The sequence below is a fragment of the Sinohyriopsis cumingii genome, chromosome 15 (assembly GCF_028554795.1).
Source record: "Sinohyriopsis cumingii isolate HCF-2022 chromosome 15, ASM2855479v2, whole genome shotgun sequence".
Lineage (NCBI taxonomy): Eukaryota > Metazoa > Mollusca > Bivalvia > Unionida > Unionidae > Sinohyriopsis > Sinohyriopsis cumingii.
The window spans coordinates 103776533-103803378 of NC_142975.1; the positions used below are offsets into that span (position 1 = coordinate 103776533).

The following is a 26846-nucleotide window of genomic DNA, read 5'->3' on the forward strand; positions in this document are numbered from 1 at the left end:
TTCGTGTTCGGGAAAACCAAAGCCGACCCCCCTGTCGAACAGGGTGAACTTGACTGGGATACAATTACGTTACCCACTGGGAGTTATCAGATCGAAGAAATCAACAATGAGATACAACGCCAAATAAAACGAATCACCGGCAAGGAAGCCAAAATATCTATAACAGCTCATGAACCAACGCTGTCTGCGGTCATTGAAATCTCAACGCCAGGATACGCCGTGGATATTTATAACAGCTCAATCCGAACAGTATTAGGATGGCCAAAAGAACGACCCGAGGTTAAACCGCATCCACCAAAACCTGAAAAATCGGATTTTATGACCGATAAAGAAGAACTACACGACCTCGAGTACAACCATTATTTATTCCTTGCAGATCAATTACTAGCAAGAAAAGGTATTTTAATAGCAGCAGATGATAGTCACCCTTGGAGTATAGCAGCTAGCCGTGATGGAGGGGCGGAGCTCCGTGTTTACCGTCTAGATAATATAGAATCTGAATTATTTATTCCGATCAATCAAGAACATAAACAACAGCTACAACTCCTGCGAGTATATTTCCAAGATTATATTTCTGATTTAACAAGTCCGCGTGATAATATTATCACAACCATAAAAAAACTAAACAAACTCGCATCGGCCATGGAAATTATAAATCTAAGAATAATTCAGAATTTACTGGGTTCTGATGACTATATCGATGATAATCCTGGACAGCAAATCAGATCAGAATTTGCAGATAAATATGGTATTCAAGCGAAGGATATTCCAAATTTTAAATTTCCTGGATATAACGCGCACGAGCTGAGAAAATCGGTCTCTGATCTCATCGATCAATCTTTCGAAGATATTCTTGCCACGTACGAACGAATAAAACCACAACCTGTTATTCTCAAGCACGACAACAGTACAGCATCCGATGGCAGACACATCTCACCGGGGATCGTAAATATCACAGATGTTATCGCGGTCAATCTTGTATGTGACGTCATCGACGGTAGCTACAGCGCATCAGATACTACCACTGCACAGCAGGGGTTTATCCTGTATACGTTCACACCAAAAGACCCCCCTGGTTTTCTGATTGTGCAAGAACCAATCAATCCGGTCTATCTACGGTGTCATAACCCGTGGTTGTCAACGATAAATTTCAAACTCACCGACCAGAGGGCAAATTTGTTGGACCTGCGTGACGAGACTGTCTCCGTGAACTTACTGGTGAAATCCTAAAATGCTCTGCACGAGAAACTCTTCGAGTTTCCAAGGACAAGTCAAGGGATCCATAATATTTATAATAGTTTTTTTTCTGCACTGGTCCATTTTCGTCATTTTATCGTGCAAATACCCCATCAAAATGAGCAATTTGGTCAGCTGCAGAAAAATATTATAAGAAAACTAATTATTTTTTTCAAATTAATGATACCGTAACAGAATAATGTCCTCGAAAAAAGTTTGTGATACCGATTACACAGACACAGACACAGACACAGACACTGAAAGTGTCCAAAGTGTCCAAAGTGAAAGTGATTTTACCACAGACACTGAAAGTGTCCAAAGTGTCCAAAGTGAAAGTGATTTTACCACAGACACAGACACAGACACAGACACTGAAAGTGTCCAAAGTGTCCATGATGATACCCCCCAAGTGGTTATCAAAACCGGCATAAGTTATCGTTGAAAGTGCTAGCACGCATTTAAAAAAAAACGGTTGTGTATAATGTATCAATGTGAATACATTCACGCACGAGTTCATATTCATGATAAGCAAATTCTTCACGAGGCAATAAAAACCGCATTTCAAATACAGACATTCCCAGAACAGTATTTCCCTGTTCAAATAATCGTTGGCATGTACGGTGACGAAGACTTCTTGTTAACTCCGTCACAATTGACGCAGTTACAGCAAAATCATATGATCATAGTCTACGCTGATAAAAATCAAATTATGAACTATTCTCATTCTTGTATGGATGTTGAAACGCTTAAGCAAATCCTGAAAATCTGAAGGCACTCTTGAGAAATGCTTTGCATGAGAAACGCTAGCGTTTCCAGAGAAACTCTTTGAGTTTCCACCGGCAAAAAAAATAATACACTTTTTTTTTGTCGTGGAAAATGTGCACTTGCATGAGAAGTCCCTTGGACTTCCAGGGAAACGCTAGCTCAGGTTCTACTTTCACTTTGTGCTGTGAGTCACACGCTATGCGGTATTTATACTTCCTTGTCGACTTCGTAGTCAGAAACACTAGTATTTTCAGGCATTTCCGTGTCTAGATTCTTTATATAACCTTTTAACCGTCTCACCCTGGTGCTAATTAATTTTCGAGTCTCATACTCTTGTGACAATCCAAGACGAATCTTCTCAACTGCACGGCACAGTGGAATAAATTCAGATACCTGATTTTCAGTTATCCCGGCAAGTGATCTGTAAACACGATCTTGCAAACCCTTAATGAACCTATAACGGGCGGGGAGATTGTTCTTCCCCAAGCGTGATAGCTCATTCAAGGATTCAAAATCTGACATAATTGTTTCAGTGTCTAGTAAAATATTAAAACCTCGCTGTTGTAATTCTTTAATTTCAACAAGTATGGTATTTATGTTTTCGTGATTCATATTATTATATATTTTCATATTTTTAAATGCATGAAAAATGCTTTGCATGAGCGATGCTAGCATCACCAAAAACAAAAATAAACAGCGGTTATCACTTACTGGGTACTCTTCACCGGCCTACGGTTCTTTCATGAGTCCTTTGTTAGGATTTTTTTTTTCTTGGTCTTATATTAGACCTTCGTCTTGTGATTTTTCCCTTAGGCACCTCATGTTACCGTTTATTTTTGGCCAACACTCTTTCTGAATGTTTCTATTGGTGGGCACCCAGGTGACGTAGAGCTTTATGCATCCATCTATCTGTTTATTTTTGGGGGTCACTCACCCCATGAGGAACTTCTAGATCGTCAAATAACGGTCTAGAAGCTCGGGAGGGACGATACAACACAGAACAACCTTTAACCTCTGATTCGAGTGTCATAGCAGGCAAAGGCACAATGAACATGTAATCTTATCCTAAGACCTTATCCTATGACGACACAAACATGCATGGGTGGGTCATTTTCTACGATCAGCAGCAGAGCAAAACCATCCATTGAATCGACCATTGGATGGTGTAAAAACACCCGCCATTGGCGGATTTAATTTATGGTTTTGCTTGCGCTGCTGACTTTCGATCGACCCAAAGGTCTTAGGGAGCGATTTCGTTTATAACATGACTGTTACTTGACAGTTGGAAATTCGCTCTAGCAGTGGGCGGGACTTGTTTAAGATATTTTACTCACACGCTTCTTAAATATAATCGTGTAACAAGCACAAAAAAACAAAACAGTCAGACATATTCAGTAAAACGAGGATATTGTTTGTAAAAAAAATATACTCTACGGTAAATAAATAATTATATTTCATGAACTCGATTATCAAGGTGGCTTTCTCAAGGGGGGGGTAAATCCTCTGACCCAGCGACAACTCTGCAACCGCGATAAGAAAATCACATACTGCGCTAAAATATTGAGAATTGTAAGCTAACTGATATAACAACTACAATGAATTACTGTAACTGATGCATGATTGATTGTGAAATACAGTCAGTTATAGCTGAAAAAATAATACAACCTGAATTTAGTTCTCGCCGCAATAGTAAAATTATTTTTAACTTCCGTGTACGGACCTACAAGGAAGTTTAATATGCGGTTACAGGTATTGTCAATCAGGCATCCGGAGACAACTCTGCGGGCGTTACACATCCTCGGAGGGGTTATCGTTGTTTGTGTCAATGATAAGAGTTATATAACAGAATGAAATCTTCTGTTTGAGCTTCTTGGAAAATGCTGTTTTGCAGACCCCATCTGCGACACGCTGTACAGAAGGTGGACAAATACCAAAATACTTGCCAGCTGCGTTCATTGATTGAAATATTATTTCTTCACGAGTCTGTATATTTCGAGACTTAATAGCCCGTTTTCCAACTGTTTTACAACGACCTGTGTTCCCCGATGAATTGTTCTCACTTGGGGTCACAACACGAAGGTTTTCAATGTTGTTATCAAGTTTGTTCCCGTTAATGTGATCAACGACAAAACCTTCAGGAATCACTCCGTGATGACACTCATACACGAAACGATGACAGTAATAATTTTTTCCTCCTCCAGCAAATTGACGATAACCAGAGTTATTTACACATCCAACTGGTTGTCTTCGCTCGCAGTGTCTCACCGTACCATCTCGTGACGCTTCATAATCTGGGATAGTTGGATGCGAGGCGAATTCTTGATTCATTATACTATAAGCAAATCATTGTCTAATTCATAATTTGTCTGAAAACTTATTTATGTAATCACGCTCGCATTTGAGAGCGTTATCACAGTCTGGATATTTTTTATCATAATACCGTTTTAGTTCTCGATAGCGTTTTCCACCACACGCTGAACATAATTGCGTTTTTCCTCGTACTCCAATGCCGCATCTGATACACGGTATCGGTCCTAGACTCCCACCGCGGACCTGTTGAGCATGTTGTCCACAGTATTCGCCTCTGCAGGGTTTGCTACACGGCGCTGATGAATTTAGTTTGATCCACTTGCATTGGTTCATCATATAATATATTTGTCTATTTAAATATTTGTCTTAATTATAATAATGGGATTTGAAAGACTATCCAGAATAAAACCCGTATCAGGTTCTAGATTCGATCTTGACCGGTTAACCGCTGATCCACGACGAAGAGAGTTAGCAGAGGTAATTGGTGTTATCAAGAACGCCAAAGAAGAGTTTCGTCGTGATGGTGCCGCACACACGTGGTCTTCGTATAAAATTATCCCGGGAAACGCGAGCGTTTCTCGTGACCGTATCATTGATGCTACCATGAATGACACAATCGCGCGTAACATAATTGGGTATCTCGACGATAGAAGATATTTCATACAGATAAAATGTATTGTTGGAGTCGGCGACGAAACGTGGATTATCAGAGACAAACTAGACCCTGTTCTTGATGCCAAAGGCGTTCGTGGAAAAACCGTTCTGTTAAGTAAAGACTCAAAACCGGGAGTACTTGTTGGGATTGATATACCATATTATGCCAGAGCGTATCCTGTGACCGCAGTTGTTTATGGAATTTATCCGATGAAGAAACCAAGCGTTGATAAACTCAAACCGATGAAGGTGTCGCCGTTGACAGAGTCAAGGATGAATTGTGTAGCTGAGCGAGTAATGGAACATTTTAAAAATGCAATGCGAGGAAACGGCCTAACACCGCTAAGACAAACTAAAATAACAGCGTGGGCGACACGAGTAGCGGATTAAGGAGCGTCAATAAATGATGTTGCTGAGCTAGAGCGATTACTAAAATTTCCTATAACGGTTTCATCGTTAACCGGTGAGGTATTGTATAAGTCAAAATACAATTCCCGTGGAACACCAATAACTATTATCGATCATAACAGTCACGCCTGGACTGACTCGGTTAGGATATTTCCGCAAGACCGTGTTGTGAAGTATTATCCGGAATTGCAAAGCAAGGGAAATGCAAGCATAGGAACCGCTAGCGGTTCCGGGGGTATGTTTGATTTTATTTATCAGATAAGTAAAACCGATCCAGTGTCTGTGTGGTTATTCAGAAGTAGTGAAGATGGAGAATATGATCAGTTTGTAGGACCTAACGGGGAAATATACAGAACAACGGCGTTACAGCAGGAAATGAAAAAACTCGCAGAAAAATATCATGCGGGCAACACTGATACGTTACTGACACACTGTTTTACTGTCCCCGGTGTTGCCGCACATGTAGCCCGGGAACGAAATTCATGGAGACCAACTCCGAAGAGTTTTCTTGCCGATATCCAACAGAGCTGTGTTGAATACGGACACGGCGGTTTGTGGAATACTCGATATGATCACCGCGGTATGATATCCGTTGACATGACGGCGTGTTATCCAGGAACTTTCCTTGGGTATGGAGAATGCAGCGAATATTTTAAACGGTTTGGCCACGCTGGCAATACCATGACAAGAGTAGCTGTCAACGGTGTTTTACCCGATTTTGACTTGACCGGATTTGCTTGTGTGTCGTCGTTTAAATTCGCTAAGGATTTACATCCTGTGTGTTATGTTTGGTTTGGCAGACATTTCGTTGAGAAGCGATGGGCACCGATAGTGTTATTGCGATACATGCTTGACAGTCGAATACTGTTGTCGCTGACGGTCAGCGAAGCGATTATATGTTATTGTCGTCAAACCGAAGTTTGGTTGCCAACTCCAACGCCGGTTACGTTAGAAGAAGTCATCGAAGATTGGTCACGAGAACATCCAGAAACTTCTATCGACGCTATCATCAAGAAAGCTCCTGAAGTACTTAAAAACAAACTCAGAAATGACGAAAGCACAGCAAAAGATCTAGGACGAAGAATAATAGGGAAATTCACTCAAGGTGGAGCGTATGATCATAAACAACATCACAGTCGATTAATCATGGACAAGACTGAATTGGATCTTGTTGTCGCTGATGCAGCCACGAACAGCATGTTCTGTAACCGCGAGGATGTGTTTCTGTCAAACGGGGAAAAACTAGGGACTGTTTTTAGTTATATCGACGGAGAATCATCTCAGTACACACATTTGAGATCTTCGATGCTAGCTTATGTATCCATAAATTTGTTGTCGATGATTAATAGATTCCCTGTTGTCGCAGTGAGAGTTGCAACGGATTCATTTTATATTGATAAAAAACACTCAGCGCTGTTGGATAATGTTATATCGGATGATCCATCGTGGGGCTCGTGGAGAATAAAGAATGAAATGTTACACGGATATTGTGAATCGGCTGATGTTGAAATTAAGGATGAGTATCGCAGCGCAGAAATGTCTTCGACGGTTTCGTTGTCTCCGCCGGTGCACGATCCTGTTACAAGACACAAAACAGTTTATCTGAACGGCCCTGGTGGTTCTGGTAAGACAACTCGGGCGATTGAATTATTTCGCGGTTCTGACTTGGTCGTGCTGACTCCCACACACAGACTTGCCAGGGAGATGAGACAACGGGATGTTAACGCTTGCACGTATCACAGTTTTTTCAAATACAGCGGCGGCACGTGGACACCTGAACGAATGGGTAAGAAATATATTCCCGAGAAAATAGTCTGGGATGAGATAGACACTGTGCCGTTAGATATATTAAAACAGTTTCTGGATTGGTTGCTAAAGAAAAATACCGCAGTGGTGATGTGCGGCGATCATGGTCAACCACCGCCATTTACAGGTGAATCTCCACACGAGTGGCTGAAAACTTTTGTAGATTATTATGAGGAAATAACTAACGATCACAGAGCACTCGATGAAACGCTGAAAGAGTTTAAGACACTGATCAGGCTACAAACCAATAAAGTCCAGTGTGAGATAATGCGTGAAATAATTCCAGAGACTTCGCTGAGCGACTTTTGGGAAACGTGGAAACCAAGTGATTTAATTGTGGCAAGTAGAAAGATAGTCAGGGACACACTTCAGCAGCGGTTATTTCAGTTACATCAGAAGAAATTCCCCATGTTACCAGTGCCGTTGTGTTATAGACCAGCTGATACGCGATTGCAGAATATTGATGTTGATATTCCAGGAAAATCGGAAAAACAAAATTTAGTATTGAATGATATTGTTATCGTTGATCTTGATGCTGTCGAACAGGCACTGAAAATGAGCAAATCCCCGTGGACGCTAGGATACGCTATGACCATCCACAGTTCGCAGGGACTAACTATTTCAGATACAACAGTTTGGATTGTTGATGATCGCATCGAGTGGTCAAATTTAGTTTATTTAGCCGTGTCAAGAGTAAGAAGGATAGGTCAGTCACAAAGAATTGTATTAGATGATGTTATCAACGACAGCATCAACAGATCAATCGCTGATGATACAATAAGAAAGAAATTAGCCGGTTACAAACAGAGCGACAAAAAAAATGGTAGAGAGTTTGATCCCAAACAAAGTTTGGATGCTGAATTTGTAATACAATTACAACAACAGCAGAATAATCACTGTGCGAGTTGTAATTGTTTATTGCTGTGGCAGTATTCGAAAAACAACCCAAGGCAATTTACCGTAGATAGAATAGATAGTAGTCGTGGTCATACACGTGAAAATGTGATGTTGACCTGTCTTGAGTGTAACCGACGCAGAGGTGTTGCTGCAGTTATTTAAATGATTGAATCACTTCAGTGCGGATCACTTTAGTGCGAATCACTTTAGTGATTTGGGTGGTAATTGTGTATCCTCGGGAATCACCTGAAGTTGCTCGCGTGTGAATCCACGCTGAGGAGCAGTTAAATCTAATCTGTAGATTGCGTTTCTCCCAGTTGATCTGGTTATGCTGGATATCTTATGTGTAGTAACACTCCATGTGGGATCGGTTGCTCTTTTTTTTCCTCCTTCTAGTTCGCCTGGTTCGTATAAATACCTAACGGTGACATTACCCAGCACTGGCTGCGTTGAAACATTTTGTTGCTGTTGTCCGCGTTCACTGACGCGGGGTATATATTTTTTTGTGATTGCATTTACAGGTCTCATGTTTGTTGTTCTGGTAATTTCATTGTTCAGTGCGGCTATCACGTTTGGCAGTCTTGCAACCCATTCACGAGATCTCTCATCGTAAATGAATTCCCTCGCGTACTGGTATCCGAATAATCTCTCAGCGAGTGTTCTATTAAATCGCTCAACAATTGCCTGATCCCGATGAATTTCAGTATGCCCTCGTCGTATAACAACGTTATGCTGCTTTGTCAGTGATGATACCGCGCCCTGAAATTCTTTACCAGGATCAACTTGTAATAATCGGGGCCAGCTTAGAGGTCCTCGCTGATAAATTCGTTTAAAGGCAGAAGCAACTTCAGCGGCTGTTTTAGTCGCTAACGGTTCTGCTTCTTTGTATCTACTAGCAACATCAACTACTGTTAGCGCGTATTTGTATGTTTTTCTACGGACAGTATCATGAGGCAGGAATAGTATGTCAGCCTGATGAACTTCATTGGGCACACTAACATCAAAATGTGCAAAGTTGATTTGTCGAGGTGGTGGTAAGTAGATTTGCCATATTGCTTGTTTTGATAGCCAATTTTTGGCAACCTCGCGTGTTACTGATGCCGCGTTGGCGAGTTTATTAATTGCTGAGTTACCTCTCCAGTATCCGATTGGGGAATAATAAATCGCTTGCATTGGAAATGCTTGCATTTCTATTAATTATCCAGCGCCTAATGCTAATTTAGATTTCATCGCTGATCTTACTAACCAATTAGCGAGTGACTCCTTAAATGATTTATTTTTTATGGCGCTTAGTGCATGAATTAATTTCACATCCGCGATATGCCTGTCTTGTAGATCTTTACTTCGATAAGCAACATCATGTATGTGACACGCTGCGTCGATAGCGTTTATCGGATACTCTCCCGGTTTTGGTTTAGATTGTTCATCAAGTCTGATATCTAGTCGTGTCCCTGGACCGCAGTAATTGTATCCTGGGAGATGCTTTTCTCCGGGATACTTTGCCCAGGGAGTTCCGGGGAGCTTTCCAAGTTTGGCTGCAATGTCACCTCCGGTTTTAACTCGCTTTTTTTTTGAAATCTAAATTTTTTTGTGCCACATCGCACACACTTACCAGAAAGTGCTTGTCTGTTATTTTTTGTTGTAATGGTTGTTATGTCGTTTGTAGGTGTTCGTGCCCGGCACCTCACACAATATAAATCCATAATTATTATTCTTTATATACAAATGGAAATTACAGACTTTTCTGCGACGCGAAGAAAGGAGCCAGTTAAGCATAATTCAGTGCTACCAAACTCTATCAGAATGATCATCATAGGACCGTCAGGATCGGGTAAAACGCAACTGCTGTTGAACATGATAATGAAGTGGATGAAGTGGGATAAGCTGTATTTGGTAGCACCATCTGTAGATGATCAGCGATGCTATAATGTTATAAAAGATTTTAATGAGAGTGCAAAAGCGCTGAGTGAAGACGGCGAGGAAGTAGTTGAATTTATCACTGATATCGAAGAAGCTCCCAGCGTTGAAGACCTTAACGGGGAAATAAATAACCTAGTAGTGTATGATGATGTGATGCTGGACAAGCAAAAAAATCCTGCAAGAATATTTTCCCGGGGTCGTCATAAAAACACCGATGTCATTTATGTTACTCAACGTTACACACAAATACCAAAAGTAATCAGGGATAACTGTAATCTTCTTGCTGTGTTTAATGGAGTTGATGTTCATACGTTGAGAAATATTCATCAAACTTGGTGTAGCGGCGATATGGATATTAATAAGTTTAAGAATTTCTTTAGTCGCGCTCAAAGAAACCCGCACGGATTTGTGACAATAAATTTACACGACCCGCGGACACGATACCGTATCGGACTTGATACATTGTATGGTTAACATAAAAATGTTTTCTCACAGCAGCAGAGGGGCTGGACCGACCATGGATTTTTCAATGACGACCGCGCCACGGAAACTGTTTCAGATTTATTGAAGTAAACCAAGTTGCCAGCGGAAATGCAAAGCATTTTCCCCTGGAAATTCGAAAAATTTCTCGAGGAAAGACTCTCCGAGTTTTCGGGGACATTTTTTTTGTTCTATGGTCTGAATAGAAGGGTTTATTTCGTCGAAATACTTATTTTCTTCCAATACTTTACATGTGAATTTAAAGTGGAGTTTAAATTTACTTTTTCTGTTGCTGACGATAACAATCCTTCTTACCGTGTTTATTTTGTTTTGCACGTAGATATTTTCTCCAAAGGATTATGCCAATAACCACACACAATATGATAACAAATCCAGCAACAATGCCTCCAGCTATTCCAGCAACTGGTATTCCAAGACTTTCACGTGTACTTGCTTCTGCAAAATATGAACAATAATCCTTTTAATAATATTTTTTATGGTGTAAACTCCGTCAAACAGATAATTTTTTTTACTGTAACTGAAAGCATACAAACATTCACATATAAGTATATGAAGCTGGGAGTTAGCCATGTCATATTTGTGGAGAACCAGCAGTCAGCCCTGTTGGAGTCTTTGTCTCTCTTCAGAGCCTCCCTGTCAAGGCTGGTTCAAAACAGTGGTATTACTCTATGTGTAGGACTTGCAGGAAGCAGGATTTTACAAAGTAAAACTAGTATGTGACAGCATTGGTGTTAGCAGGTGCTGCCATTGACCTTTGACACATTCAGGTGCATTATTACTCTCTTTGTAATTATTTACTTTGTGTGGCAATGGAGCTGTAAGTAAACACGCTGCAAAACTAGTATGAACTGCATTTGTGTTAGCAGGTGCTGTCATTGACTTATGACACATTCAGGTAATTATTTGTAGCATATGTGAACTTTATTTGGAGATGGTACTGTAAGCAAACATATTGCAATTATGAACAATGCCCCAAATATGAAAGTAATCAAAGCTATTTTTAGTATGGGTCTTTATGGTAATATTGTAGTTGAGAAGTTTAAATTTATCTAGTTTGCCCTGTTAGTACTGTTTGTTATCATTTTCATACTCACTTTTATAATGAAGTGACAGTTATGTCTCGATTCAACTGTCCAACTTCGCTGTCTCATTTATGCATATAGATTTTTGTATTTCATTCTCATGTAATTTACTTCCTCCATGACTTATAAGTTGATCTTCTAGGCATTAAGCTTATTTATGATAATATTCTAATTTAGTAAAAGACATTTTATGGCGTAATGTGATCTGTGCCCTTGCAATAGCTTCATCCTGACAAGTTCCCAATTCATGCATACAAAAAATTAGTATGTGCCTCTGACTTGCCAAGCCCCCTTATACCTCAGGAAACAAAAATAGACATGTTGTACAAAACGAACCTATTGATATGCTTTACAATCAACAAGTGCTTTACCAATCTACTGGTTAGCCCCAGTGCAGATCAATTTAATCACACACAAATTGATCAACTATATAACTGAATAATAAAGTGTCAAACAAAACATTAACGTAAAGATGAACAGAAAACTGTCGTACAGCAGACCATTTGGTTATCAGTCACACTTTCCTTTAATACTAAATCTTACATACATACTTCAAACCATTTGGTTACCAGTCACACTTTCCTTTAATACTAAATCTTATATACGTACTTCAGACCATTTGGTTACCAGTCACACTTTCCTTTAATAATAAATCTTACATCAAAGTTACTGCAGACCATTTGGTTACCAGTCACACTTTCCTTTAATACTAAATCTTATATACGTACTTCAGACCATTTGGTTACCAGTCACACTTTCCTTTAATAATAAATCTTACATCAAAGTTACTGTAGACCATTTGGTTACCAGTCACACATTCCTTTAACACTAAATCTTACATCAAAGTTACTTCAGACCATTTGGTTACCAGTCACACTTTCCTTTAATACTAAATCTTACATCAACATTACTGAAATATATTTGGCAATGATTGCATCATGAGGATGCTATATTCGACACAATACTAACCAAAATATTACGCAACAGTAATGAAATGGGTTGTTAAACATGAATGTTAGCAAACGCATACTATCAAACTGAGACAAAAAAAGAAATAACATAAACAAGACATGCAAAAAATGGACAATTATTATGCCTTTTAATTATTAAATAGCAAACTGAATGTTGTTTTTTTATACTGACTTTAATTTTTTTTAAAAAATCACTTCTTACACTGCAGTTTTTCTTAAGTTAGTAGTCATCATTGTTGATCATAACACTTAGGAAGTGATGTACTTTTAATGGATCATGGTTTCCCTAATGTCAGCCTGAAGTTTTCTCAGAATAAAAACTGTTCTTTTTAGTGCCTTATCAGAAGCTGGCAAAGTAAATACAACGCTCCAGATTCTAGCAAGATTTTACATTGTTTTCAGCATGTGGGTATATTCAGATTGTTGGCTGCATCCCAAATTGGTATTGTCTAATATTGTTTTAATGTCTGTAAGATTTCTTGACATGAAACATAAATACATTATTTGGACAGATTGCTTTTCACCACAGTGGACAAAACAGATTGTACAGATTTTTCAATGGAGTGTTCAAAACCTGCTCATCATAAAAAATGAGGGAAGTTTCAGTATCGTAGCATGATCTGTTTATTGCATGCATTTATTATTAAACAGCATCGTGCTTGGATTTAGCTCACTGAGTTCTGTTGAGTGCTCCTCAGTATTAAACAGCATCGTGCAAGGATTTAACTCACTGAGTTCTGTTGAGTGCTCATCCACATGCCTTGATTGAACTCACTGAGTTCTGTTGAGTGCCCATCAGCGTGCCTTGATTGAACTCACTGAATTCTGCTGAGTACTCATCCACATGCCTTGACTGAACTCACTGAGTTCTGTTGAGTGCTCATCAGTATGCCTGGATTGAACTCACTGAGTTCTGTTGAGTGCTCATCAACATGACTGGATTGAGCTCACTGAGTTCAGTTGAGTGCTCATCAGCGTGCCTGGATTGAACTCACTGAGTTATGTTGAGTGCTCATCAGTGTGCCTGGATTGAACTCACTGAGTTCTGTTGAGTGCTCATCATCATGCCTGGATTGAACTCACTGAGTTCAGTTGAGTGTTCATCAGATTCAGACCCAGACAATTCAACATGATCAATTTCCTGGCCATGAGCATCAGACACTATAGCAGTAGATGTATATGTGAAGAAGCACACTGCAGTGTCAGATCTGAAATACTAATTGGATCCTAAACAGGTTTGCTGGCATGGAAAGAAGATGTGTTTATTATGTGCCCCTGAATCTTTGTATGAGGCCAATACAAGGAAGAATTCTAACATAATAAAATAACAAGGGTTACACAGGCTGTATCTGACTTGCAAAACATGTAATGGAGAATAAAAATCCTACGATACATACAAAGTGACGTCTACATCGCATCAAGCTTTTGTACACGAAAGAAAAATTGTCACAATTCCATGACTTTCGACTGTAAATTTTTGACAGTCTATGATAATTGGGAAGAACATAATTATGAAAAATGTATGACATAATCACATTAATAATTAATCACATGAAGAAAAGAAACATATGTAGCAAGATAGTATTATCAAATGTCGATTTCCTTCAATTAAAGTATCAACTTCTTGTGGTACAAATTAACACAGTTTAATTACTCCTGATGTATCTGATGTTAAGTACATACTCTATGTAAAGCCTGACAAACCTGGTTGACATGTGATGTTAAGTCCATACTCTATGTAAAGCCTGACATACCTGGTTGACATCTGATGTTAAGTACATACTCTATGTAAAGCCGGATAAACCTGGTTGACATATGATGTTAAGTCTAAACTCTATATAAAGCCTGACATACCTGGTTGACATGTGATGCTAAGTCCATAGTCTATGTAAAGTCTGACAAACCTGGCTGATATCTGATGTTAAGTCCATACTCTATGTAAAGCCTGACAAACCTGGTTGACATCTGATGTTAAGTCCATACTCTATGTAAAGCCTGACAAACCTGGTTGACAAATTGAGTGGACTAACTAATAGTATTATCATTCCAAAATTGATGTACCTTCTAGAGTGACAATGATAATGGTCTCTGTCTTGTTACTTGAACCAACTGCATTAATGGCTGTCATGTAAATACTGTATCTTGTCCCTGGTAGAAGACTCTCTAGTACAGCAGATCCTTTTTTCCTATATCCAGGATCAGGCACAGTGACACTCCTTGAGAATTCACCTATTGATGCAATAATGCGGAAAGTCTGCTCTAGCCCACTACTGTTTCCTGCCACCCACTGAATGGTCACACTGTTCTGTGTCAGGTCTATGACAGTTATGTTGGATGGAACTTCAGGAACATCTATGGAAAATTAAGCCTTATGTAAAGATTGTATATCTGTACATAAATGTAATACTCAAGACCGACAAATACAACTCTTTCACAATGTGTATGATGAATTATGATAATTAGCTAAAAACATAGAATAACAGCACTTATAAGTAATTTATCTTATTCAATTTTATATTATACAGAAAGAGAATAAACCATCTGGAAGACTGCCTTCTAATATATAATAGTATGTTCTTTGTGCTTTTAATAAACTAATTACTTTGCCTCATTATGATACTATTGATCTGTAGAATTGTATGAAATCCCAATGAATTTAAGCAAGTTATAAAGATATCTAATATTCTCAATACTGTGTTTTACATCCACTGCACATTCATACTGTAGCAGCCATTTACATCCTCTGCATATTCATACTGTAGCAGACATTTACATCCACTCCATATTCATATTGTAACATGTGATGTGACTTTGATTTTTAACGTAGCTTTAACAATTTTTCAGTCATATCGCTATGATGTCTGCAATGTGGCAGTTTATAGTGATGTCTAGCACTGAGGCATCATGCCGCAGACATGTAGCATGATGTCTCAACCAGTCACATTATCCTGACACCGGGCCGACCAGTCCTAACACTAATTCTTAATGCTAAGTGCCAAGCGAGGCCGCTGTTAGTACCAATTTTGTAAGTCTTTGGTATGACTCGGCCAGGGATCGAACGCACGACCTCCCACATCCGAGGCGGATGCTCTAACCACCAGGCCACTGGCAAACATACATTTACATCCACTGCATATTCATACTGTAGTAGCCATTTACATCCACTGTATATTCAAACTGTAGTAGCCATTTATATCCACTGCATATTCATACTGTAGTAGACATTTACATCCACTGCATATTCATATTGTAGTAGCCATTTACATCTACTGCATATTCAAACTGTAGCAGCCATTTATATCCATTGCATATTCATACTGTAGTAGATAATACATCCACTGCATATTCATATTGTAGCAGACATTTACATCCACTGCATATTCAAACTGTAGTAGCCATTTATATCCATTGCATATTCATGCTGCAGTAGCCATTTACGTCCACTGCATATTCATACTGTAGTAGCCATTTACATCCACTGCATATTCATACTGTAGAAGACATTTACATCCACTGCATATTCATACAGTAGTAGACATTTACATCCACTTAATATTCATACTTTAGTAGCCATTTACATCCACTGCATATTCAAACTGTAGTAGCCATTTATATCCACTGCATATTCATGCTGTAGTAGCCACTTACATCCACTGCATATTCATACTGTAGTAGCCATTTATATCCACTGCATATTCATGCTGTACTAGACATTTACATCCACTGTATATTCATACTGTAGTAGCCACTTCCATCCACTGCATATTCATACTGTAGTAGACATTTACATCCACTGTATATTCATACTGTAGTAGACATTTTAATCCACTGCATATTCATACTGTAGTAGCCATTTACATCTACTGCATATTCATACTGTAGTAGACATTTACATCCACTGCATATTCATACTGTAGTAGCCACTTACATCCACTGCATATTCATATTGTAGCAGACATTACATCCACTGCATATTCATACTGTAGTAGCCATTTACATCCACTGCATATTCAAACTGTAGAAGCCATTTATATCCACTGCATATTCATGCTGTAGCAGACATTACATCAACTGCATATTCATACTGTAGTAGCCACTTACATCCACTGCATATTCATACTGTAGTAGCCATTAATATCCACTGAATATTCATGCTGTAGTAGACATTTACATCCACTGTATATTCATACTGTAGTAGCAACTTACATCCACTGCATATTCATACTGTTGTAGCCATTTACATCTACTGCATATTCATACTGTAGTAGACATTTACATCCACTGCATATTCATACTGTAGTAGCCACTTACATCCACTGCATATTCATACTGTAGTAGACATTTACATCAACTGCATATTCATACTGTAGTAGACTCTACATCAACTGCAGATTCATATTGTAGTACATTTACATCCACTGCATATTCATACTGTAGTAGACTCTACATCAACTGCAGATTCATACTGTAGTAGACATTTACATCCACTGCATATTCATACTGTAGTAGCCATTTACATCTATGGCATATTCATACTATAGTAGACATTTACATCCACTGCATATTCATACTGTAGTAGCCATTTACATCTATGGCATATTCATACTGTAGTAGACATTGACATCCACTGCATATTCATACTGTAGTAGCCATTTACATCTATGGCATATTCATACTGTAGTAGCCATTTACATCCACTGCATATTCATACTGTAGTAGACATTTACATCCATTGCATATTCATACTGTAGTAGACATTTACATCCACTGCATATTCATATTGTAGTAGCCATTTACATCTATGGCATATTCATACTGTAGTAGACATTTACATCCACTGCATATTCATAATGTAGTAGACATTTACATCCACTGCATATTCATACTGTAGTAGCCATTTACATCTATGGCATATTCATACTGTTGTAGACATTTACATCCACTGCATATTCATACTGTCGTAGACATTTACATCCACTGCATATTCATACTGTAGCAGACACTACATCAACTGCAGATTCATACTGTAGTAGACATTTACATCCATTGCATATTCATACTGTAGTAGACATTTACATCCACTGCATATTCATACTGTAGTAGACACTACATCAACTGCAGATTCATACTGTAGTAGACATTTACATCCACTGCATATTCATACTGTAGTAGACATTTACATCCACTGCATATTCATACTGTAGTAGACTCTACATCAACTGCAGATTCATACTGTAGTAGACATTTACATCCACTGCATAATCATACTGTAGTAGCCATTTACATCCACTGCATATTCATACTGTAGTAGCCATTTACATCTATGGCATATTCATACTGTAGTAGACATATATATCCATTGCATATTCAAACTGTAGTAGCCATTTACATCCACTGCATATTCATACTGTAGTAGCTATTTACATCCACTGCATATTCATACTGTAGTAGACATTTACATCCACTGCATATTCATACTGTAGTAGACATTTACATCCACTGCATATCCGTAATATAGTAGACATTTACATCCACTGGATATTCATAATATAGTAGACATTTACATCCACTGCATGTTCATACTGTAGTAGACATTTACATCCACTGCATATTCATACTGTACTAGACAATTACATCCACTGCATATTCATACTGTAGTAGACATTTACATCCACTGCATATTCATACTGTAGTAGAATCTACATCAACTGCAGATTCATACTGTAGTAGACATTTACATCCAATGCATATTCATACTGTAGTAGCCATTTACATCTATGGCATATTCATACTATAGTAGACATTTACATCCACTGCATATTCATACTGTAGTAGCCATTTACATCTATGGCATATTCATACTGTAGTAGACATTGACATCCACTGCATATTCATACTGTAGTAGCCATTTACATCTATGGCATATTCATACTGTAGCAGCCATTTACATCTATGGCATATTCATACTGTAGTAGACATATATATCCACTGCATATTCAAACTGTAATAGACATATATATCCACTGCATATTCATACTGTAGTAGCTATTTACATCCACTGCATATTCATACTGTAATAGACATATATATCCACTGCATATTCAAACTGTAGTAGCCATTTACATCCACTGCATATTCATACTGTAGTAGCTATTTACATCCACTTCATATTCATACTGAAGTAGACATTTACATCCACTGCATATTCATACTGTAGTAGACATTTACATCAACTGCATATTCATACTGTAGTAGACTCTACATCAACTGCAGATTCATGCTGTAGTACATTTACATCCGCTGCATATTCATACTGTAGTAGACTCTACATCAACTGCAGATTCATACTGTAGTAGACATTTACATCCACTGCATATTCATACTGTAGTAGCCATTTACATCTATGGCATATTCATACTGTAGTAGACATTTACATCCACTGCATATTCATACTGTAGTAGACATTTACATCTATGGTATATTCATACTGCAGTGGACATTTACATCTACTGCATATTCATACTGTAGTAGCCATTTACATCCACTGCATATTCATACTGTAGTAGACATTTACATCCATTGCATATTCATACTGTAGTAGACATTTATATCCACTGCATGTTCATACTGTAGTAGCCATTTACATCTATGGCATATTCATACTGTAGTAGACATTTACATCCACTGCATATTCATACTGTAGTAGACATTTACATCCACTGCATATTCATACTGTAGTAGCCACTTACATCCACTGCATATTCATACTGTAGCAGCCATTTATATCCACTGCATATTCATGCTGTAGTAGACATTTACATCCACTGTATATTCATACTGTAGTTGCCACTTACATCCACTGCATATTCATACTGTAGTAGACATTTTCATCCACTGCATATTCATACTGTAGTAGACACTACATCAACTGCAGATTCATACTGTAGTAGACATTTACATCCACTGCATATTCATACTGTAGTAGCCATTTACATCTATGGCATATTCATACTGTAGTAGACATTTACATCCACTGCATATTCATACTGTAGTAGACTCTACATCAACTGCAGATTCATACTGTAGTAGACATTTACATCCACTGCATAATCATACTGTAGTAGCCATTTACATCCACTGCATGTTCGTACTGTAGAAGCCATTTACATCCATGGCATATTCATACTGTAGTAGACATATATATCCACTGCATATTCAAACTGTAGTAGATATATATATCCACTGCATATTCATACTGTAGTAGCTATTTACATCCACTGCATATTCATACTGTAGTAGACATATATATCCACTGCATATTCAAACTGTAGTAGCCATTTACATCCACTGGATATTCATACTGTAGTAGCTATTTACATCCACTGCATATTCATACTGTAGTAGACATTTACATCCACTGCATATTCATACTGTAGTAGACATTTACATCCACTGCAAATTCATAACATAGTAGACATTTACATCCACTGGATATTCATAATATAGTAGACATTTACATCCACTGCATATTCATACTGTAGTAGACATTTACATCCACTGCATATTCATAATATAGTAGACATTTACATCCACTGCATATTCATACTGTACTAGACAATTACATCCACTGCATATTCATACTGTAGTAGACATTTACATCCACTGCATATTCATACTGTAGTAGACATTTACATCCACTGCATATTCATACTGTAGTAGCCATTTACATCCACTGCATATTCAAACTGTAGTAGCCATTTACATCCACTGCATATTCATACTGTAGTAGCCATTTACATCCACTGCATATTCATACTGTAGTAGCCATTTACATCCACTGTATATTCATACTGTAGTAGCCATTTACATCCACTGCATATTTAAACTGTAGTAGCCATTTACATCCACTGCATATTCATACTGTAGTAGACATTTACATCCACTGCATATTCATAATATAGTAGACATTTACATCCACTGCATATTCATATTGTAGTAGACATTTACATCCACTGCATATTCATATTGTAGTAGCCATTTATATCCACTGCACATTCATGCTGTAGTAGACATTTACATTCACTGCATATTCATATGGTAGTAGACATTTACATCTGCTGCATATTCATAATACAGTAGATATTTACATCCACTGCATATTCATACTCTAGTAGACATTTATATCCACTGCATATTCATACTGTAGTAGACATTTACATCCACTGCATATTCATACTGTAGTAGACATTTACATCCACTGCATATTCATAATATAGTAGACATTTACATCCACTGCATATTCATACTGTAGTAGACATTTATATCCACTGCATATTCATAAAGTAGTAGACATTTATATCCACTGCATATTCATACTGTAGTAGACATTTACATCCACTGCATATTGATACTGTAGTAGACATTTACATCCACTGCATATTCATAATATAGTAGACATTTACATCCACTGCATATTCAAACGGTAGTAGACATTTAGATCCACTGCATATTCATATGGTAGTAGATATTTACATCCACTACATATTAATAATGTAGTAGACATTTACATCCTCTGCATATTCATACTGTAGTAGCCATTTACATCCACTGCATATTCATATTGTAGTAGACATTTACATCCACTGCATATTCATACTGTGGTAGATATTTACATGCACTGCATATTCATAATGCAGTAGACATTTATATCCACTGCATATTCATACTGTAGTAGACATTTATATCCACTGCATATTCATAGTGTAGTAGACATTTACATCCACTGCATATTCATAATGCAGTAGACATTTATATCCACTGGATATTCATACTGTAGTAGACATTTACATCCACTGCATATTCATAGTGTAGTAGACATTTACATGCACTGCATATTCATAATGCAGTAGACATTTATATCCACTGCATATTCATACTGTAGTAGACACTTACATCCACTGCATATTCATAGTGTAGTAGACATTTACATCCACTGTATATTCATACAGTAGTAGACATTTACATCCACTGCATATTCATACTGTAGTAGCCATTTACATCCACTGCATATTCAAACTGTAGTAGCCATTTACATCCACTGCATATTCATACTGTAGTAGCCATTTACATCCACTGCATATTCATACTGTAGTAGCCATTTACATCCACTGCATATTCATACTGTAGTAGCCATTTACATCCACTGCATATTCAAACTGTAGTAGCCATTTACATCCACTGCATATTCATACTGTAGTAGCCATTTACATCCACTGCATATTCATACTGTAGTAGCCATTTACATCCACTGTATATTCATACTGTAGTAGCCATTTACATCCACTGCATATTTAAACTGTAGTAGCCATTTACATCCACTGCATATTCATACTGTAGTAGACATTTACATCCACTGCATATTCATAATATAGTAGACATTTACATCCACTGCATATTCATATTGTAGTAGACATTTACATCCACTGCATATTCATATTGTAGTAGCCATTTATATCCACTGCACATTCATGCTGTAGTAGACATTTACATTCACTGCATATTCATTCTGTAGTAGACATTTACATCGGCTGCATATTCAGAATACAGTTGATATTTACATCCACTGCATATTCATACTCTAGTAGACATTTATATCCACTGCATATTCATACTGTAGTAGACATTTACATCCACTGCATATTCATACTGTAGTAGACATTTACATCCACTGCATATTCATAATATAGTAGACATTTACATCCACTGCATATTCATACTGTAGTAGACATTTACGTCCACTGCATATTCATAATATAGTAGACATTTACATCCACTGCATATTCATACTGTAGTAGACATTTATATCCACTGCATATTCATACTGTAGTAGACATTTATATCCACTGCATATTCATACTGTAGTAGACATTTACATCCACTGCATATTGATACTGTAGTAGACATTTACATCCACTGCATATTCATAATATAGTAGACATTTACATCCACTGCATATTCAAACGGTAGTAGACATTTAGATCCACTGCATATTCATATGGTAGTAGATATTTACATCCACTACATATTAATAATGTAGTAGACATTTACATCCTCTGCATATTCATACTGTAGTAGCCATTTACATCCACTGCATATTCATATTGTAGTAGACATTTACATCCACTGCATATTCATACTGTAGTAGACATTTACATGCACTGCATATTCATAATGCAGTAGACATTTATATCCACTGCATATTCATACTGTAGTAGACATTTACATCCACTGCATATTCATAGTGTGGTAGACATTTACATCCACTGCATATTCATAATGCAGTAGACATTTATATCCACTGGATATTCATACTGTAGTAGACATTTACATCCACTGCATATTCATAGTGTAGTAGACATTTACATGCACTGCATATTCATAATGCAGTAGACATTTATATCCACTGCATATTCATACTGTAGTAGACACTTACATCCACTGCATATTCATAGTGTAGTAGACATTTACATCCACTGTATATTCATACAGTAGTAGACATTTACATCCACTGCAAATTCATACTGTAGTAGCCATTTACATCCACTGCATATTCATACTGTAGTAGACATTTAAATCCATTACATATTCATACTGTAGTAGACATTTACATCCACTGCAAATTCATACTGTAGTAGACATTTACATCCACTGCATATTCATACTGTAGTAGACATTTACATCCACTGCAAATTCATACTGTAGTAGACATTTACATCCACTGCAAATTCATACTGTAGTAGACATTTACATCCACTGCATATTCATAGTGTAGTAGACATTTACATCCACTGCATATTCATACTCTAGTAGACATTTACATCAACTGCATATTCATACTGTAGGAGCCATTTACATCCACTGCATATTCATACTGTAGTAGACATACCCTCAGTTGTTTCATTCTCAACCATAAACCCAAAATGGGCATTATGTCAGAATTATACCTTCTAAAAGCAAGAGGCCTATAAGGGCCTGATATTGCTGACATAAACGTACAGCGGCTGATTATAATTGAATCTGATCAAACAATCTGGTCATAATATGGCCTATAGGAAGTTGTAGCAAACTTGAAGAATTAGATATCACCTCATTGTTATGCATGATAATCCATTCATGGAATATTATACTTTACATAATTTATCAAATTCTATTTTTAAAAAACCAAAACCAAAACCTAGCCTCCAGAGTAGTAGCAAGCTCAGACAATCAAGTTCCAAATCAGACAATATAATGTGTAAATTTGTCCATAATGTGTAAATTTGTTCATAATGTGTACATTTGTTCATGATGTGTAAATTTGCCCATAATGTGTACATTTGTTCATAATATGTAAATTTGCCCATATTGTGTAAATTTGTTCATAATGTGTAAATTTGTTCATAGCGTCACTGATGTAAATTTAGGATCATACAGTATCAAGTCTGAGCAAGCACCAGAGTGAGAAATCAACTGCTCCATTGTTATGAGTGCACTCTAGAATACACACTCAGGTTTCACCACTGACTCTACTTGTCCCATGAGACAAGTTGTAATGCCACTGTTTATTTATACTTTACAAAAGGAATAATGAAGAGTAAATTAAGCTGTGAGAAATCTTATCATAAGGATAAATGACAGCAATGTCAAATATAAAATGAATAACTTTGGTACACTATAAGGATAAATGACAGCAATGTCAAATATAAAATGAATAACTTTGGTACACGTTCTCTATGAAATTGGGACTGACACTCAAGTCATACAAATTCAAAGTTGTTGCTTTAAAAGTAGCCTTGAATAAGGTACTACAAACTCACAAAAGTACATGAAGATTAATCTTCACCTTTATTTAACACTCAGAAATTGCAACAATTGTATGCAGACATTTGTATCAACAGGCCAATATCAGGCTCAAAAGTTAGATGGAGACATGTCCTAATTTTGGATGTGGTATATTGCAATTATATGAGTAGGTAATAATAAATGTATCAAATACCAAGTTCTCAAATGAATTTGATCCTTTAAATGAAAGGGGATGAACAACACAAATAAATAGTCTTGCAGAGATAAGCTGGAATTCCTTCCCTGAAGTATGATAGAAGTATGCTTTCTTTAAACAAGTGTAGGCACTTGTAGGCTTCAAACAAGTGTAGGCACATGTAGGCTTCCAAAAAGTGTAGGCACTTGTAGGCTTCAAACAAGTGTAGGCACTTGTAGGCTTCCAAAAAGTGTAGGCACTTGTAGGCTTCAAACAAATGTAGGCACTTGTAGGCTTCCAAAAAGTGTAAGCACATGTAGGCTTCATATTACTCACATTACTTGCATAAGAAGTTATTAATTTATAATGGTGTTGCCCATAACAAAACTCAAGCAAGATCTTGACTGTCTATCTACATATCAAGTTTGATCATAATCTGATTAGAAACAATGTCACTAGTGTGTTAACAAATTCAACTAAGTAGACATCAGAATGACCTCTTCTTAATCTACTAATTAACAGCCTGATATATCTCATAAATGAAATTATCCACGATATTAATTATATAAGCTTATAATTCAAGTGTAATCAAAGTCTGATAAGAAACACACCATCAAGAATAATGAAAGCAATTAGATGCCAAAATGTTTCAAAATATTTCATTATATATATATATATATATATATATATATATATATAAATCTGGCCATGTGTCAAATAATACATAGAAGAATTAGTTATTGTAACAGTAGATCAGAAAAATATCCATGCTTTATTCCGTCAATCTGTCAAGTGCTTTCACATCATCTTTATTTCATACATACTCTACATCAGACCATAACAACTCAAGCTATTTAAAAAAAAAATTAGAACATAACTATAGGTACATTGTATCAATATACTATCACACTGTATCAATACACTAATAAATTGTATCAATACACTAATACATTGTATCAATACACTAATACATTGTATCAATACATTAATACACTGTATCAATACACTAATACATTGTATCAATACATTAATACATTGTACCAATACACTAATGCATTGTATCAATACATTAATACATTGTATCAATACACTAATGCATTGTACCAATACATTAATACATTGTATCAATACACTAATGCATTGTACCAATACATTAATACATTGTATCAATACACTAATGCATTGTACCAATACATTAATACATTGTATCAATACACTAATACATTGTATCAATACACTAATACACTGTATCAATACATTAATACACTGTATCAATACACTAATACATTGTATCAATACACTAATATATTGTATCAATACACTAATACATTTTCATATCAAAATGACGATAACTTTTCAATGCTTTTAATTTGTATGAATCAAAATTTACATTGTATCAATGCATTGATGCATGTGAACGCACCTTAATGAAATTTCAAATACTAGAAATTTAATTTTGTGTACAAGATTTATACATGTAGAAACATTGTTAAAATCTCACTGTAAAAACAATTATGTGTTAATATTACAATGATGTCAAGTTGTTTATTGATAAAAATTATTGTAAAGAAATAATCTATTCACCTAAAGAGCATCTATAAAGATGATGCGAAAGTGCTCGAATGAATAAATCATGGATATTTTCCTGATCTTTTGTTACATTAACTAATTCACACACACACACACACACACATACGCACAGACAGACACATATATATATATGTATATATTGTTAATAAATATGTTAATAATATGAGCTTTAATACAAAATTTCTTTAAAAATCAGACCAAAAATACCTGTATAAAGATGAAACAAGCTTAACCAATCAATTTTATTATTAATAGATACATGGGCTGTGATTTCAAGATGTTGGTGATATTCATGTGTACCAGTATAATAAATTGTATCAAATACTATTTGGAAACAATACAGCCAACATAGTGGTAGCAATTTCAGCAAATCAGAGCCAATAATTCCTCATTAATATTCATCACTTTTACTCATCATTGAATTCATCAGAGAGTTTGATAATTGTTTAAATTGTATCTGCAAACTATGAGTAACATAAAAAAGTTGCATCAAGAATTGTTACCAGCTTGGCCAAAGATGCCAGATTATGTTATTAATACAAACTAAATTGCTTTGAGTAATGAACTAATATGAGGTCTATACTGATACATGTCTACTACAAAGTCTGATTGAAACATGTCTATTACAAAGTCTGACTGATACATGTCTACTACAAAAGTCTGATTGATACATGTCTATTACAAAGTCTG

At 36.6% G+C, this 26846-nt stretch overlaps 1 protein-coding gene across 3 annotated transcripts in view; it reads right to left on the reverse strand.

Annotated features, from left to right (window-relative positions):
* LOC149782404 (nephrin-like) overlaps positions 1 to 26846 on the reverse strand; it is a 56328-nt gene that overhangs the window by 18538 nt on the left and 10944 nt on the right. For all 3 annotated transcript variants that reach the window (XR_016414365.1, XM_089933789.1, XM_089933788.1), the window contains exons 3-4: positions 14612 to 14902; positions 10792 to 10932 (exon numbers count right to left, since the gene is read on the reverse strand). Coding sequence is in view for 2 of the 3 variants with exons in the window: in XM_089933789.1 (XP_089789915.1) it covers positions 10792 to 10932; positions 14612 to 14902 (432 nt within the window). In the remaining variant the exon portion in view is untranslated. The remainder of the gene's footprint in view (positions 1 to 10791; positions 10933 to 14611; positions 14903 to 26846) is intronic.